Source organism: Microtus oregoni, unplaced genomic scaffold, assembly GCF_018167655.1.
Source record: "Microtus oregoni isolate MIOR12 unplaced genomic scaffold, Mior012 000006F_ref0000085, whole genome shotgun sequence".
Lineage (NCBI taxonomy): Eukaryota > Metazoa > Chordata > Mammalia > Rodentia > Cricetidae > Microtus > Microtus oregoni.
The window spans coordinates 58,592,824-58,605,451 of record NW_024543065.1 but is presented as its reverse complement, the minus strand read 5'-3'; the positions used below and the strand labels follow the sequence as shown (position 1 = coordinate 58,605,451).

The 12,628-nt window shown below is 50.6% G+C and overlaps 1 protein-coding gene across 1 annotated transcript; it reads right to left on the bottom strand.

The window, feature by feature from the left end:
• Positions 1-182: 182 nt before the first annotated feature.
• LOC121449969 (dermokine-like) lies at positions 183-12,628 on the bottom strand. The gene is made up of 10 exons (XM_041654621.1): positions 12,251-12,628; positions 11,834-12,001; positions 11,685-11,741; positions 11,406-11,482; positions 11,141-11,288; positions 9,601-9,663; positions 9,378-9,428; positions 3,957-4,004; positions 3,504-3,551; positions 183-227 (listed from the first exon to the last, which is right to left on the bottom strand). The coding sequence occupies exons 1-10, from the start codon at positions 12,626-12,628 to the stop codon at positions 183-185; spliced, it is 1,083 nt and encodes a 360-aa protein (XP_041510555.1).

Here is a 12,628-nt window from a genome sequence, read left to right as displayed (position 1 = left end):
TGGGATTTCTCCTACCTCCCAGAGTCTGCGGAAGTAGAGTAAGGCACGAGTGCTGGGAGGCTGGAGGTGGCCCTGTGAACAGAAGATGGGGAACAGGTTAGCAGGGAACCCCCGCCACTGCTCACCTAAAGCCCTGACTCCCGCTCCTGCCTCTTTTCAGCCTTCAAAGAGATGCCTTGTAACTAATGTGTGCAAGGGATTCTGGGAGTCTCTAGGTACACCAGAACCTGGAAGGAGAACAGAGAACAAGAGCGATGGGCTAGAGGTCCAGCTATGTTGTGTGCCTGCCTAGACCTGGCTCTGTCCCTCTCCTGGATACAACACAACTGTCACAAAACCCTCAGGACCCAGGGCTGCCAGTCGCCAACACATCTCCCTACCCCCGCCCCCAGGGCAACACTGGAGGCAAAGAAAGGAACGGAGACCAGCAGTGTGGGACAGCTACGGTTTATTTCCAGGGGGCAGGGTGAGAGTCAGGACTGAGGGAATGGTGGGACTCCCATCCAGCTGGTAGCTCCTCGTCTGGTGGTCATGGTTTGCGAGTGCTCCCTTTGTCCTGAGCGAAGAAATGGGTTCTAAGAGGAAGCTGGGGGAGTGGGTATCTCTGGGGAGCACTGGGCAGGGGAAGGCTAGCAGGGAACACTGCTCTCGGATTCTGCCTGGATCTTTTAAGACACTGTCGTCAGTCCACACAAGTCGGATATCCCCGGTTGGGCTCATGCCCCTCCCCTCGCTCATCCCACTGGCTGAAGTAGGCTGCTCAGCTCTCCCACTGGGGAAGCTGAATGCCCTACCCTGCCCATCTCTGCCTACCCCTTTCTTCTAGACTCACTTGCTGGGAGGCCAGTCCCTGTGAATCCCACCTAGCTAGCTTTCCCCAGATGGGCAAAAATGCTTGGTACAGTGCTAGCCTGTGCCCTGGTCTCCTAGGGGATCATTAGTCCCTCAAGGACCACAGCAAGAAAGCTTGCCCTACTAGAAGCTGATATATATATAGACCCCTCACTGAAGGTACGGTGGTACATGCCTAGAATCCCAGCACTCAGGCAGCTGAGTCAGGAAACGCTAAAGTTTGAGGCAAACCCAGGCTACCTAGTGAGTTCAAGGCTAGCCTGAGCTATATTGGGAGGCTTTGTCTCAAAATTAAATAATAAGGTACAAAAACGGAATTTATTTTGTTCATTTACACTAGAAATGTGTTGCGACCGGGAAATACCCATCTCTCATACCGCTGCCGCATTCCCTCAGACTTCAAACAGGCTTTCCTGAGATGTGGGTAATTCTGTTCCCATTTCACCACTGCCGCTGTCCCATAAAGACCCTAAGTCTTGGGAAAGATGTTTTAGGATAAGGATTAAAATTTCAGCAGCACAAAGAGCCAATCAGGTGACTAGAATGCTTGACAGACAGATCAGAATAGTCACTAGAGAACCCACAGTACAGAGTAGGAGCACCCTGTACCATGGAAAGGGGTCCCAAAGGGGCCAGATCTTTTGAGATGAATCAAGCACCTAAATCATGAAGTGAAGCCATCCAATTTTTAAAGTTTGGCAAGTAATTCGTGTTCTTTTTATTCTTAATGTGCCTTGGTGATTCATGAGAAGGTCACCTGGACCTCTTGGGTGTGTACTGTTGTTTCTTAACAGCCTCCAATTTTCCTGAGTCTGTGTAGCAACCCTGTCATTCCAGCTACTCAGGAAGCTGAGGCAGGAGGAATATGAGTTCAAGGACTGCCTTGACAACTTAGTGAAACTCTGTCTCAAAATAAAAAGTGAAAAAGAATGCTAGAGATGTGGTTCAGTGGTAAAGCCCCTGCCTAGAATCCCCCAATGAGGGGCTGGGGTGTGGCTCAGTGGTAGAGCCCCTGCCTAGAATCCCCCAATGAGGGGCTGGGGTGTGGCTCAGTGCTAGAGCCCCTGCCTAGAATCCCCCAGTGAGGGGCTGGGGCGTGACTCAGTGGTAGAGCCTCTGCCTAGAATTTCCCAGTAAGGGGAAGGGGGCGTGGCTTAGTGGTAGAACACTTGGTCTGGATCTCTTTTGGTCCTGGGTTCAATCCCAAGCACTGAAAAAAATTTATTGTTTAAACTAAAATTAGGGCTGGAGGCATGGCTTAGTGTTTAAGAGTACTTGTTCTTGTAGCGAACAGAGTTCAGATCCCAGCAACTACATCAGGCTGGTTACAACTGCCTGTTAACTCCAGCTCCCAGGGATCCAATGCCCTCTTCTGGCCTCCATGGGTACTGCTTCCCAACACACAGAGACAGACACAAATAACAAAACTGAAAAATTTTAAAAAGTAAACTTAAAAAAAAGAAAAAATAAACTCCAAGTTAGCTTTTTTAAAGTGGCATAACAGGCCCATCTGACACCTGCAGTCCCAGCTTCTGCCTGGAGAATTCGGGTTTCTCTTTGCCCTTCATCCTCTCATTTCCCAACAAGTTATCATGTCGTCAAGTTATCCTGGCCAGGGGCATCCACTGTGAGAGGAATGGGTAGGACAGGGAGAAGGAGAAAAGGTTTCTCTGCCAAGCTGTGAGGCTTACACACGAGCAGGGTCTCTCCCAAGACCTATCATGTATCTGGTTCTCAGCAGCTTGCCCTGTTCATTTTCCTTGTCTCTCTGGGTTTTTTAGTCTACATATGGCTTTGTACATCCATGTGACTCCTCATGCAGCAAATTCCCGAGGATCGTGTCTACTCAGTCTACCTAATCCCTTTTGTGTAGAGCTAGAGATTGAACAGAGAGTTTCACCCGTGCTAGGTAAGCAGCTCTACCCCTGTACTGGGCCATGCACTCAGCCCCTCACTGAGGGATTCTAGGCAGGGGCTCTACCACTGAGCCACATCCCAGCCCCTCACTGGGGGACTCTAGGCAGGGGCTCTAACACTGAGCCACACCCCAGCCTCTCACTGGGGGATTCTAGGCAGGGCTCTACCACTGAGCCACGCCCCAGCCCCTCAGTAGGGAAGACTAGGCAGATGCTCTACCACTGAACCATGCCCCTAACTCCTCACTGGGGGATTCTATGAAGGGATTCCACACTGAGTTTCAACTCAGACCTTCACTGATGGGTTTTAATTTCGAGATATTATCTCCTTAAATTGCCTAAGCAGGTTATGAACTCACTCTGTAGTTCAGGGTGGCCTCAAATTTGCCAGTCCTACCACCCTTTCTTCCCAAATTGCAGGGACTACAAGCCTGCATCTCACAGGTCTAAAGGGGAGACTGAGATTGACGATTCACCTGGTTCTTTAAGCTGAGATATTAAAGACACCCCCCCCCACACACACACTGCTCATTGCCAGTGCCCAATAATTTCTGAGTTCACCCTATCTTCCCAGGTCTCCATGGTCCCCTACTTGTGGACCCATTCAATTTGAGCGTTTGCCTAAACACCTTAACAGTCTTCGTTACTACCCTCTGCCACACAGTGAAGGCATCTAGCTCTCCTCTCTGGTCCTCTGCTCTCATATCAGCGAGGGCGTTGCCTTCAGGCCCTTACCTTGTTTATGGCATCCCAGTTAATAAAAGGCATCTTGGATTTAAAATTCTGCAGGGAAAACAAAAGGAAATAAAACAGTGTTTGTTTTGTTTTGTTTTTGACCAGAAAATGTCAAGGGCTGAGCTGGAGAGATGGCCCCGTGGTTAAGAGCTCAGGATGCTCTCTCCAGAGGTCCTGAGTTCTATTCCCAGCAACCACATGGTGGCTCACAGCCATCTGTAACTCCAGTTCCAGGAAATCTGATGCTCTTTTCTGGCCTCTGCTGACACCGGGTACACATATGTGTGCACACAAACATATGTGCAAGCCAAGCACTCATATGCATGAAATTAAAATGAAATTTAAAGGTTTTAAAGGAGAAGGTCAAGGCCGTGGCTTTTTCTTGGCATGTGGAGGACTGAGGAAGTGGGGTTGCTTCTCCTCAGGGGTGCCGAGCAAGCTTGCAAAACTTACCTCCCAGAAACTGTCAAAGTTGAAAGGCAAGGAAGACGGGTCAGAGTTCTAAGGAATGGACGAGAAATGGCGGGAAGTTAAGAGTCTGCTTTGTGAGCAAGAGGCAGGAGATACGGGCGTCAGGGAGGAACAAGACACAAGGATGCCTGGCCCCCAGTCCCAGCCCAAGGTGGAGTAAGTACGGCCACTCACCAAAGTTTTGAGTCCACTGACAGCTTCATTGCGCCCACTGTCCCCATTGTACCCATGCTCCTGGGAAGCGGAAAGGAAGCAGTGTTCAAGGCTCATGTCCACCTGCCAGACTATTCCAGGCCCGCCCATCTCCTCCACCGGCCCCACATCTCTTCTCTCTCCCACGCCTGAACTCCCAGCTCAGAAATGACTTCACCCACACAGCTGAGCTGATCTCTTGAGACGTGCATTTGCTGTGTAGCCCAGGCTGGCCTTAAACTTGCAGTGATCCACCTGCGTCGCCTCCCAGACTTACAGAAGTGATGGTGATCCACCACCAGGCCTGACTGCCACATTTTCGCCTCCACTTCCTTTTTTTTTTTTTTTTTTGGTTTTTCGAGACAGGGTTTCTCTGTAGAACTAGCTAGCAATTGTAGATCAGGCTGGCCTTGAACTCAGAGATCTGCCTGCCTCTGCCTCCCGAGTGCTGGGATTAAAGGCGTGCGCCACCACCACCCGGCTTGCCTCCACTTTCTTCTGCCCGGTCCCGACAAAGACCAGTGAGAATGATGAGAAACATGTGGCCCCACTGTGTGCCAAGCACCACAGCGTAGGTCATATTGAGATGACTTTATTTCTCCAGAAGTGGCCAACAGTATCAGTTCTGTCTTCTTGTCTGTACCCTGAATCACCTTGGTTTGATTATGGTACAGAAAAGTCTAGAGTTGCTAAGGTAGGTGAGCAGATCAGGGTTCACTAAGAGGTCAATTGACTTGTCCGAAAAAGCATAGATGATGAGTGGTGGACTTGACTTTTAACCCCCACCCTTATACCCAAAGTTCAGCAATTTTCCACTTCTCAACATTTATGTATTAGGTACACTGAAATGAACATATGTGTATGTATATATACACACATATGCATGCATATTCTCTTGACCTCGATGGGTGGGGCAGGAATCACTGGGAATTGAATCTAGGGTTTTACATATGTTGAGCAGGGGCTCTACCACTGAGCCACATCCCCAGTCCCTCACTGGGAGATTCTAGGCAGGGGCTCTACCACTGAGCCACATCCCAGCCCCTCACTGGGGGATTCTAGTCAGGGCTCTACTACTGAGCCACATCCCCAGTCCCTCACTGGGAGATTCTAGGCAGGGGCTCCACCACTGAGCCACACCCCAGCCCCTCACTGGGGGATTCTAGGCAGGGGCTCCACCACTGAGCCACACCCCAGCCCCTCACTGGGGGATTCTAGGCAGGGGCTCTACCACTGAGCCACACCCCAGCCCCTCACTGGGGGATTCTAGGCAGGGGTTCTACTACTGAGCCACACCCTAGTTATCTTTTATTTTTTACAATAGACTCTCTCCAAGTTGCTAGTTCAACTAGCCTTGAACACGCTATAGATTAGGCAGTCCTTAAATTTTTGTCTCTTGGCATTCTGTCCCACTCTCTACTGTCCCTTCTGCTAAGCCACCCCTGACTCACCTGGTAGTCATGGGAGCCCCCAAGGAGACGGCTGCTTTCTCTACTTTCCTAGGGAGACAGACATAAAGCACAGAAGTCAGTTTAAGGAAGGTAGGACAGAGGGGTGCAGGGGTGCCGGGGTGAAGAGAGGAGTGTGGGCAGGGCCTTCCCTCCTGAGACTCCTCCAGATATTGCTCCAACATCTCAGGGGTGGGCCGGTGACTGCTCACTCATGCATACTAATACATCAGTATCTGCTGATATCCATTTCTCCAGAACCCACAGAATTGTGACTAAGTCATCTCCATCTTCCCCTGGCCAGGCTGCTGGACTAAACTGACAGACTAGAAACTCCAGATGGGCTGGTGTCTGCACTGGGCAGAAGGGGGTTGGCCGCTGGTGCCTATACCAGGCAGAGGGGGTGGCCGCTGGTGTCTGTACCAGGCAGAGGGGGTGGCCGCTGGTGTCTGCACCGGGCGGAAAGGGGTGGCCGCTCGTGTCTGCACCAGGCAGAGGGGGTGGCCGCTGGTGTCTGCACCAGGCAGAGGGGGTGGCCGCTCGTGTCTGCACCAGGCAGAGGGGGGTGGCCGCTGGTGACGGCACACATTATGTGTCTATGCTAGTTAGGCACCCCCGGAGTTAGAGATCAGCAGCTCCATTGTCTGTTCCTCGTTCCCACTGAGGACCTGGCCAGAATGTGGGATACCTGCCTTGTTAGTATTACTACCGAAGACTGGTACACGCAAAGTATCTACTCTCAAAAGCTGCCGTCCCCCTGCCCTGATGTCCCCTGAGACCTCTGGGACCTCCCTGTTCTCTGCTAAAGTAACATAAAAGGAAGAAAAGGAGGAAAAAATAAAATTATGTAAGTACTTGTAAATACTAGAGAATAATAGAGACATTTAAAATAATACACCAGGGCTGGAAAGATGGCTCAGTGGTTAAGAGCATTGCCTGTTCTTCCAAAGGTCCTGAGTTCAATTCCCAGCAACCACATGGTGGCTCACAACCATCTGGAATGGGGTCTGGTGCCCTCTTCTGGCCTGCAGGCATACACAGAATAATGTATACATAATAAATAAAAATAAATAAATAAATATTTAAAAAAATAAATAAAAAATAAAATAAAATAATACACCAATGGCAGCGACCCCAGAAACAGCCATGGCGGTGTTGACTCCCTTTGGTATTTGCTGTTTTCTGTTTGTTTTGTTTTTCGGGACAGAGTTTCACTCTAGCCCTGGTTTTCCTGGATCTCACAGTGATCTGCCTGCCTCTGCCTGCCACGTGCTTGTACTAAAGCTGACTCCCTATGTTCTTAAAAGTGATTTAAAAAATAAATCAACTGGGCAGTGGTGGCACATGGCTTTAATCCCAGCGTTTGGAAAGCAGAGAAAAGTGGTTATCGGTGAGTTCAAAGGCAGCCTGGTCTAGAGAGTGGGTTCGAGGACAGTCCGGACAGTTGCATGGAGAAACCCTGTCTCTAAATAAATAAATAATAAAGGAACAAGAGTTAACAAGCTGAAAGAGTTGCTCTTAAAACCTGGGAGCCCAGCTCAAACTCCAGTCCTCATATTTTCTTGGCCAACACCACCAACTCAACCACTATTCCTCTAGCCTTTGACTGGATCTTATCATAACCAACAGAGTTCTGAGCATTTGAGAGGAAATTCTGAAGTTTGCTGCATTACTGGAGAAAATGAGTCAAGGAGATGCTTGTGAGTAACAGTAACAGAAACACGGGAGAAAAAACACTTAACGTGGAAGCCAGAGATGTAAACACTGAAGCCTTCTATCTCTTCCGGCTCAGAAGCTGTAGTACTAATGCACGCAGTGCATCAGAATTTCTTTCAAAGCTCAACTTACCTGGTGTCTCCCCAAAGACAGGTGCAATTTGGCTGCAAAAAGATGTATGTGGAACAGATTGCTGAATGCTCCCTTGCAGGTCCTTGCTGTTTAACTAGATGCTCCAATGTGATGAAAGGAAGGACAGCTTGGCCGGGAAGGACTCTTTTAAATCATGTTCATGAGTTTGAAGAAGGATATTGACAACCACTCCCAAACCAGCATCGTTGCTTCTCAAATCACTTTAATGAGTTTAAAGGCCATAAAGACTCTTTTGTAGTCATTGATCAAGGTGATGTAGCTAAATAGTTGGAATGATTGCCTCTAAATTTAGTCGTACCTTTTTTTTTCCCTGTTCATCTTCAGGGGAAAATCATAACGGAAAGTAGTCATGAGACTTATAACTCATTCTTTAAGTGGCCCTCAAAGCAGTCCTGCAAACTGTCATTGTTTTTCTGTGTCTAAGCATGAAGCCATATAACTATATAGGACAGAATATCATGTTCAGTATCAAGGGTTAAGTTTGATAAAGTGCTCTGACAAAAACATGTCCAGTATATTAACATTTATTACAGTTCTCTCTTGGAATGTCAAATTTATTTCATTTTTCCTTCAGTATGTTCACTCCTTATAGCCATTAAACCAGATTTGTGTTGTACTCTTTTGATTACCATGAATGAAACACTTTTTAAGTAGTGTGCCTAAATTTAAAAAAAAAAACCTGGGAGCCCATAAAAATTAGCACCCTAATATACAGGTTCTTCGGAGAGCTGCCTCTGCTCAGTCTTTCTCGCCTCTCTATCTTCTCCCCATCTCATCCTACCCCTTGCCCAGTGACATCCGCTGCCACCAGGGCCCAGCCCAGCAACCTCAATATCTCCAGGGAACGGATGAGAAACTCAGAGTCCCAGCCCCACACCAGATCTGCTGGCTCAACCTGCACTTTGCACAAGACCTCTAGGTGTGGACAGGAGTGTCACACCTGCTCAGCCAGCATCACTGCAGGCACTGACCCTAGTGCCCAGATTTCCAGAATAGCTAAGGAAGGTGTGTGTGTGCGCTACTAGAGTTCACTGCATTCTGGCCACCGGCCAGGGATGGGATGTTTGAAATGTCTGTCACACCTGTGACTCTGGCACTCAAGAGACAGAGGCAGGAGGATCAAAAGTCTGAAGTTAGCCTGGGCTCGAGTGAGAGAGGGCCTTTCTCAAAAATAAATGAAATCAGACTGGTTTACGCAGGAATTCCTCATAGCCTCGTCTGGATGTAAAGCCAAGCATAAGGTATAGGGTTTGCCATCCGTGTTTAAGGCTGTTTGGGCTACTGTTTAGGGAGTTCAAGGCCAGCCTAAGGAACTTAGTGAGCCCCAGTCTCAAGATAGAAGCTAAAAGAAGCTGGGCTTCGTGGTTTATGCCTGCAATCTCAGCATTTACAAAGCTAAAGCAAAAGGATTGTTCTGTGTTTCAGGCCAGTTGAACCGACCCTGTTAGGGAGGTCTTGTCTAAAAAAGAAAGAAAAGGAAGGAAGGAAGGAAGGAAGGAAGGAAGGAAGGAAGGACAGAAAATGAAGACCAGTTCCAAGGTGGTATATTTGCCTAGAATCCAGCACTGAGGGGCTGGGGAGGGCATGGCTGCTCAGCAGTTCGAGCCCCTGCCCAGAATGCCCCAGTGAAGGGCTGTGGCTCAGTGGTAAAGCGGATGCCTAGCAAGAATAAGGCCCATGGTTCAGTCCCTGGCAGCTCACACATGCATGCGCGCGCACACACGAGGAATGCTGTCAAGTTGTCCACTGTGACTTAGGAGACTTGGGTTTTTAGGGGTCTATGCTTGGGTTCCCTGCAGGGATTGGATGGAGGTGAGCATCAGTAATGATGGCTGAGCAGAGCATGCTCCTGAGGCCACAGCACAGTCACAATAACAAAAGGTTTGTCTCTCACCTGATTCCCAGATCCTCCAGCCGTGCGTGCATCATCCCCTGGGTTGTCACACTGTGGAGGAAAGATTTTTTTCTCAATCTCCCAGTGATCTACAATCTCAGCCCCCATGTCAGCATAGCAATCAGCTTCCCTCGGGAGGCAGCAATGCCCACCACATTCAGCCAAGCCCCATCCCGACTCCTCTTTCAGCATCTGGGTCCACATGCACTCCCTGGCCACTCACCTCAGGTCTGTTCCCACCACCACTTCCACCTCTGCTGCCCGAGGACGAGGACGAGCCAGTTCCCTGCAAGGAAAGAATCCTCATAGTGTCGTGTGCACAAAGGAACCCAGGAGTCCCCAGCCATCTCTCCAGTCTCCATTCTTTCCTCACCTATGGCCAACTGGTTGCTAGAGGCCGAACTTTAGTACAAGAAGAAGGCCAACTATAGCCCAGGGTTTAGAAATACACAGTGCCCTTCGGGGTCTGAGCTGTTAGCTCTCCAACACACACAAACGCACACGCTCACACATGCACACGACTCTAAGAAGCTGCCATTGGAGGGGAGGCTGAAGAGATGACTCAGAGGTTAGGAGCACATATTCTTCCAGAGGACCAGAGTTCAGTTCCCAGTGCCCATGTTGGGTAGCTCACAATCGCCTGGAACTGCAGCTTCAGAGACCCATCAGTCTGGCCTCCATGGGCCCCTGCACACACAAACACGTACCTACATACACATACACACCTCATAAAAATTGTTTTAAAGAACTGCCACTAGGGGGCAGGCTAGAGCCTGCTCTAACCCAACCCTTCTTTATGCACCCCTTCTTAGAACAAAAGGGGAGACTCTAGAGTCCTTACCCTGGAAACTGAATAGCCTTCATCAAAATTAGACGTTTCGATGTCCTGAATGGAGAGAGAGGGTTCTCAGACTGCATGCAAAGCCACCGGTGGCGTCAACTGCGGCTTTATTTATTCATTTATTCATAGCCTTGAACTCATTACGTAGCCATGGATGACCTTAACTCCTGACCCAGCAACCACCCCCAGGGAGCTAGGATGAGAGGAGTGTGTCACCACACTTGGCTCATGTGGGACTGGGGATGGGACCCAGGACTTTGGACATGCTAAGTGAGCACTGTGTATCCACTGAGCGCCTCCTTTGACTGGGACCGTTCTCAGACCCCTAAGGTGTGACATCCCTGTGTGGCCCGAGTTTGGACATCCTGTCTTGGAGCTCATCTCTAAGGTGCCCCTGTGGTTCTCCCACCATCACGTGGGGGCCTGACAGGTGCCGTCTACACCACAGCTGTCCTTAAGTCTCTATGGGTACAACCCATCTCTCCCCACCCCATTCTTCCTGAAGCATCCCAAACAAGTGGGGGCAGACTTGTCTACTTTGTTTGAGATGCAGCCCTGGTTGGCCTCAAACTCACAGCAATCCTCCTGCCTTAGCCTTCCAGGTGCTGGAGAGAACACTATTATCCTACACCCACCTGTCTCCTCCGGCCCCTCACCCTCAGCTCTACTCAGCAAGGAGCAAAGGTTAGACCTGAACCAGAACTCTCCCACCATGGCAGCAGGCACAGGAAAGGAGTAAGTGATGTAGGAAGTCAGTGCCCCTTCGTAAGGAACCCTGTTATTAGGGCTGGGCGGGTGGGGAACCAGGGCTGAAGGAGTCCCAGGGTGACCACTGTCACTGACACCATCCACTCTAGGGCTGTTGACAGAGCCTGGGTCCTCACCATCAGGACCGTCACCTCAAACCAAGGAAGCAACTTACCCGGGACCCAGAACCACTGTTGCCTCTGTTGCCTTGGCCACCATTGCCGTGGCTACCGTTGCCTTGGCCACCGTTGCCATGGCCACCGTTGCCATTGCTGCCACCTTGACTGCTGCTACCATGGCCACCATTGCCACCACCACTGCTGCTTCCCTGTGGGCAGAAGAACAGAGCAACAGGTAAGAACAGGGCCCCTGCACTTGTCCTTGACCCCTTCCTTGGCCTTGCACGACCTCAGCCCACCTAGGAAGCAGTGCATCCCAGCCTCCCCAGTCCTGAACCACAGGCTCCTCTTACCCCATAGTTGCTTTCACGGGAGTCAGATGGTGGGGGGTTGGTACACTGTGAATGGAAGGGGATACCCAAAGGCAGAGTGTCAAAGCCACTCCACAGGCCAGGCCTCTTTGCTACCTATGTCCTGACTTCCTCACCCCCTTCCACTTCCCTCCATCTTCCCTGGCCTGTGACCTCCATCCCTTCCCTCCCCCTCTTCCTTTCCTCTTTGTCCCTCCCCTGTTCTGTCCCATGCTCCCTTCTATCTTACCCCTGAGTTCTGGTTGCTGCCTCTCACTGACCCGTAGCCAGGTTGAGCCACGGCTCCCTGCAGGGAGGGTGAAACCCAGTTTAGAAACCAGAGGATAAGGAGGGGTGGGGAGGGCAGGATCAAGGGATGAATCTGGGTGGTGACTTTACCTGAGCATTGGCCTCATAGTTGAATGACCTGCCATCGCCACCCTGACCCATAGAGCCACCCAGAGAGTTGGTTCCAAAGTTGCCTTGTGAGGCCCAGGGAGTCCCTTGACCACCGGGGTTACCATGGCCTCCTTGAGAGCCAAGAATTCCGTGGCCTCCAGATGTCCCCTGAAAGGACAACACACACATCCTTAGTGTGCCCATCTCTGACACTCACAAGAGAGAGGGAACCAACACAATGGGGAGGGGGGAGAGGAGGGGAAAGAGAGTCTATATGGTAGAAGACTCACGACAGCAAAAGAAACCGTCCCAGGCAGCCACCAAAGAGCCATCTGGTCGCCCTCTGACCCACTTCTCAGGGTTCCTGCCGCAGCCACCCTCAGCCCCATCAGTACTCCCAGCTTCCCGACCACTCACCCAAGACTTGGAGTTGTGGACAGCATCCATCCCGCGTCGAATGACATCCTCAGCCTGTCTGCCAACCTCGTTGCCACTGTTCCCCAGAGATCGTGCTGCTTCCCCAAGCCTGTGGTCGAAAGCATCCCCTCTGGCCCCCCTCAGTGCATAGCCACCTTCCCCTCCATGACCCTGACCAAGGGCATCCTGGATCCCGGAGCTGGCTGCTTCTTTGGCCCCTTGGCCCACAGCCTCTCCAACTCCCTGGCTAACAGCATCTCCCATTTCTTGAGAAGCGCTTGCTCCTATGCCTTCTCCACCATTCTGCAGTGGGCTGGCTGTCCCGCTCCCCAGACACAGGGTCAGCAGGAAACAGGCCAGGGACCCTCTCAGCTTCAT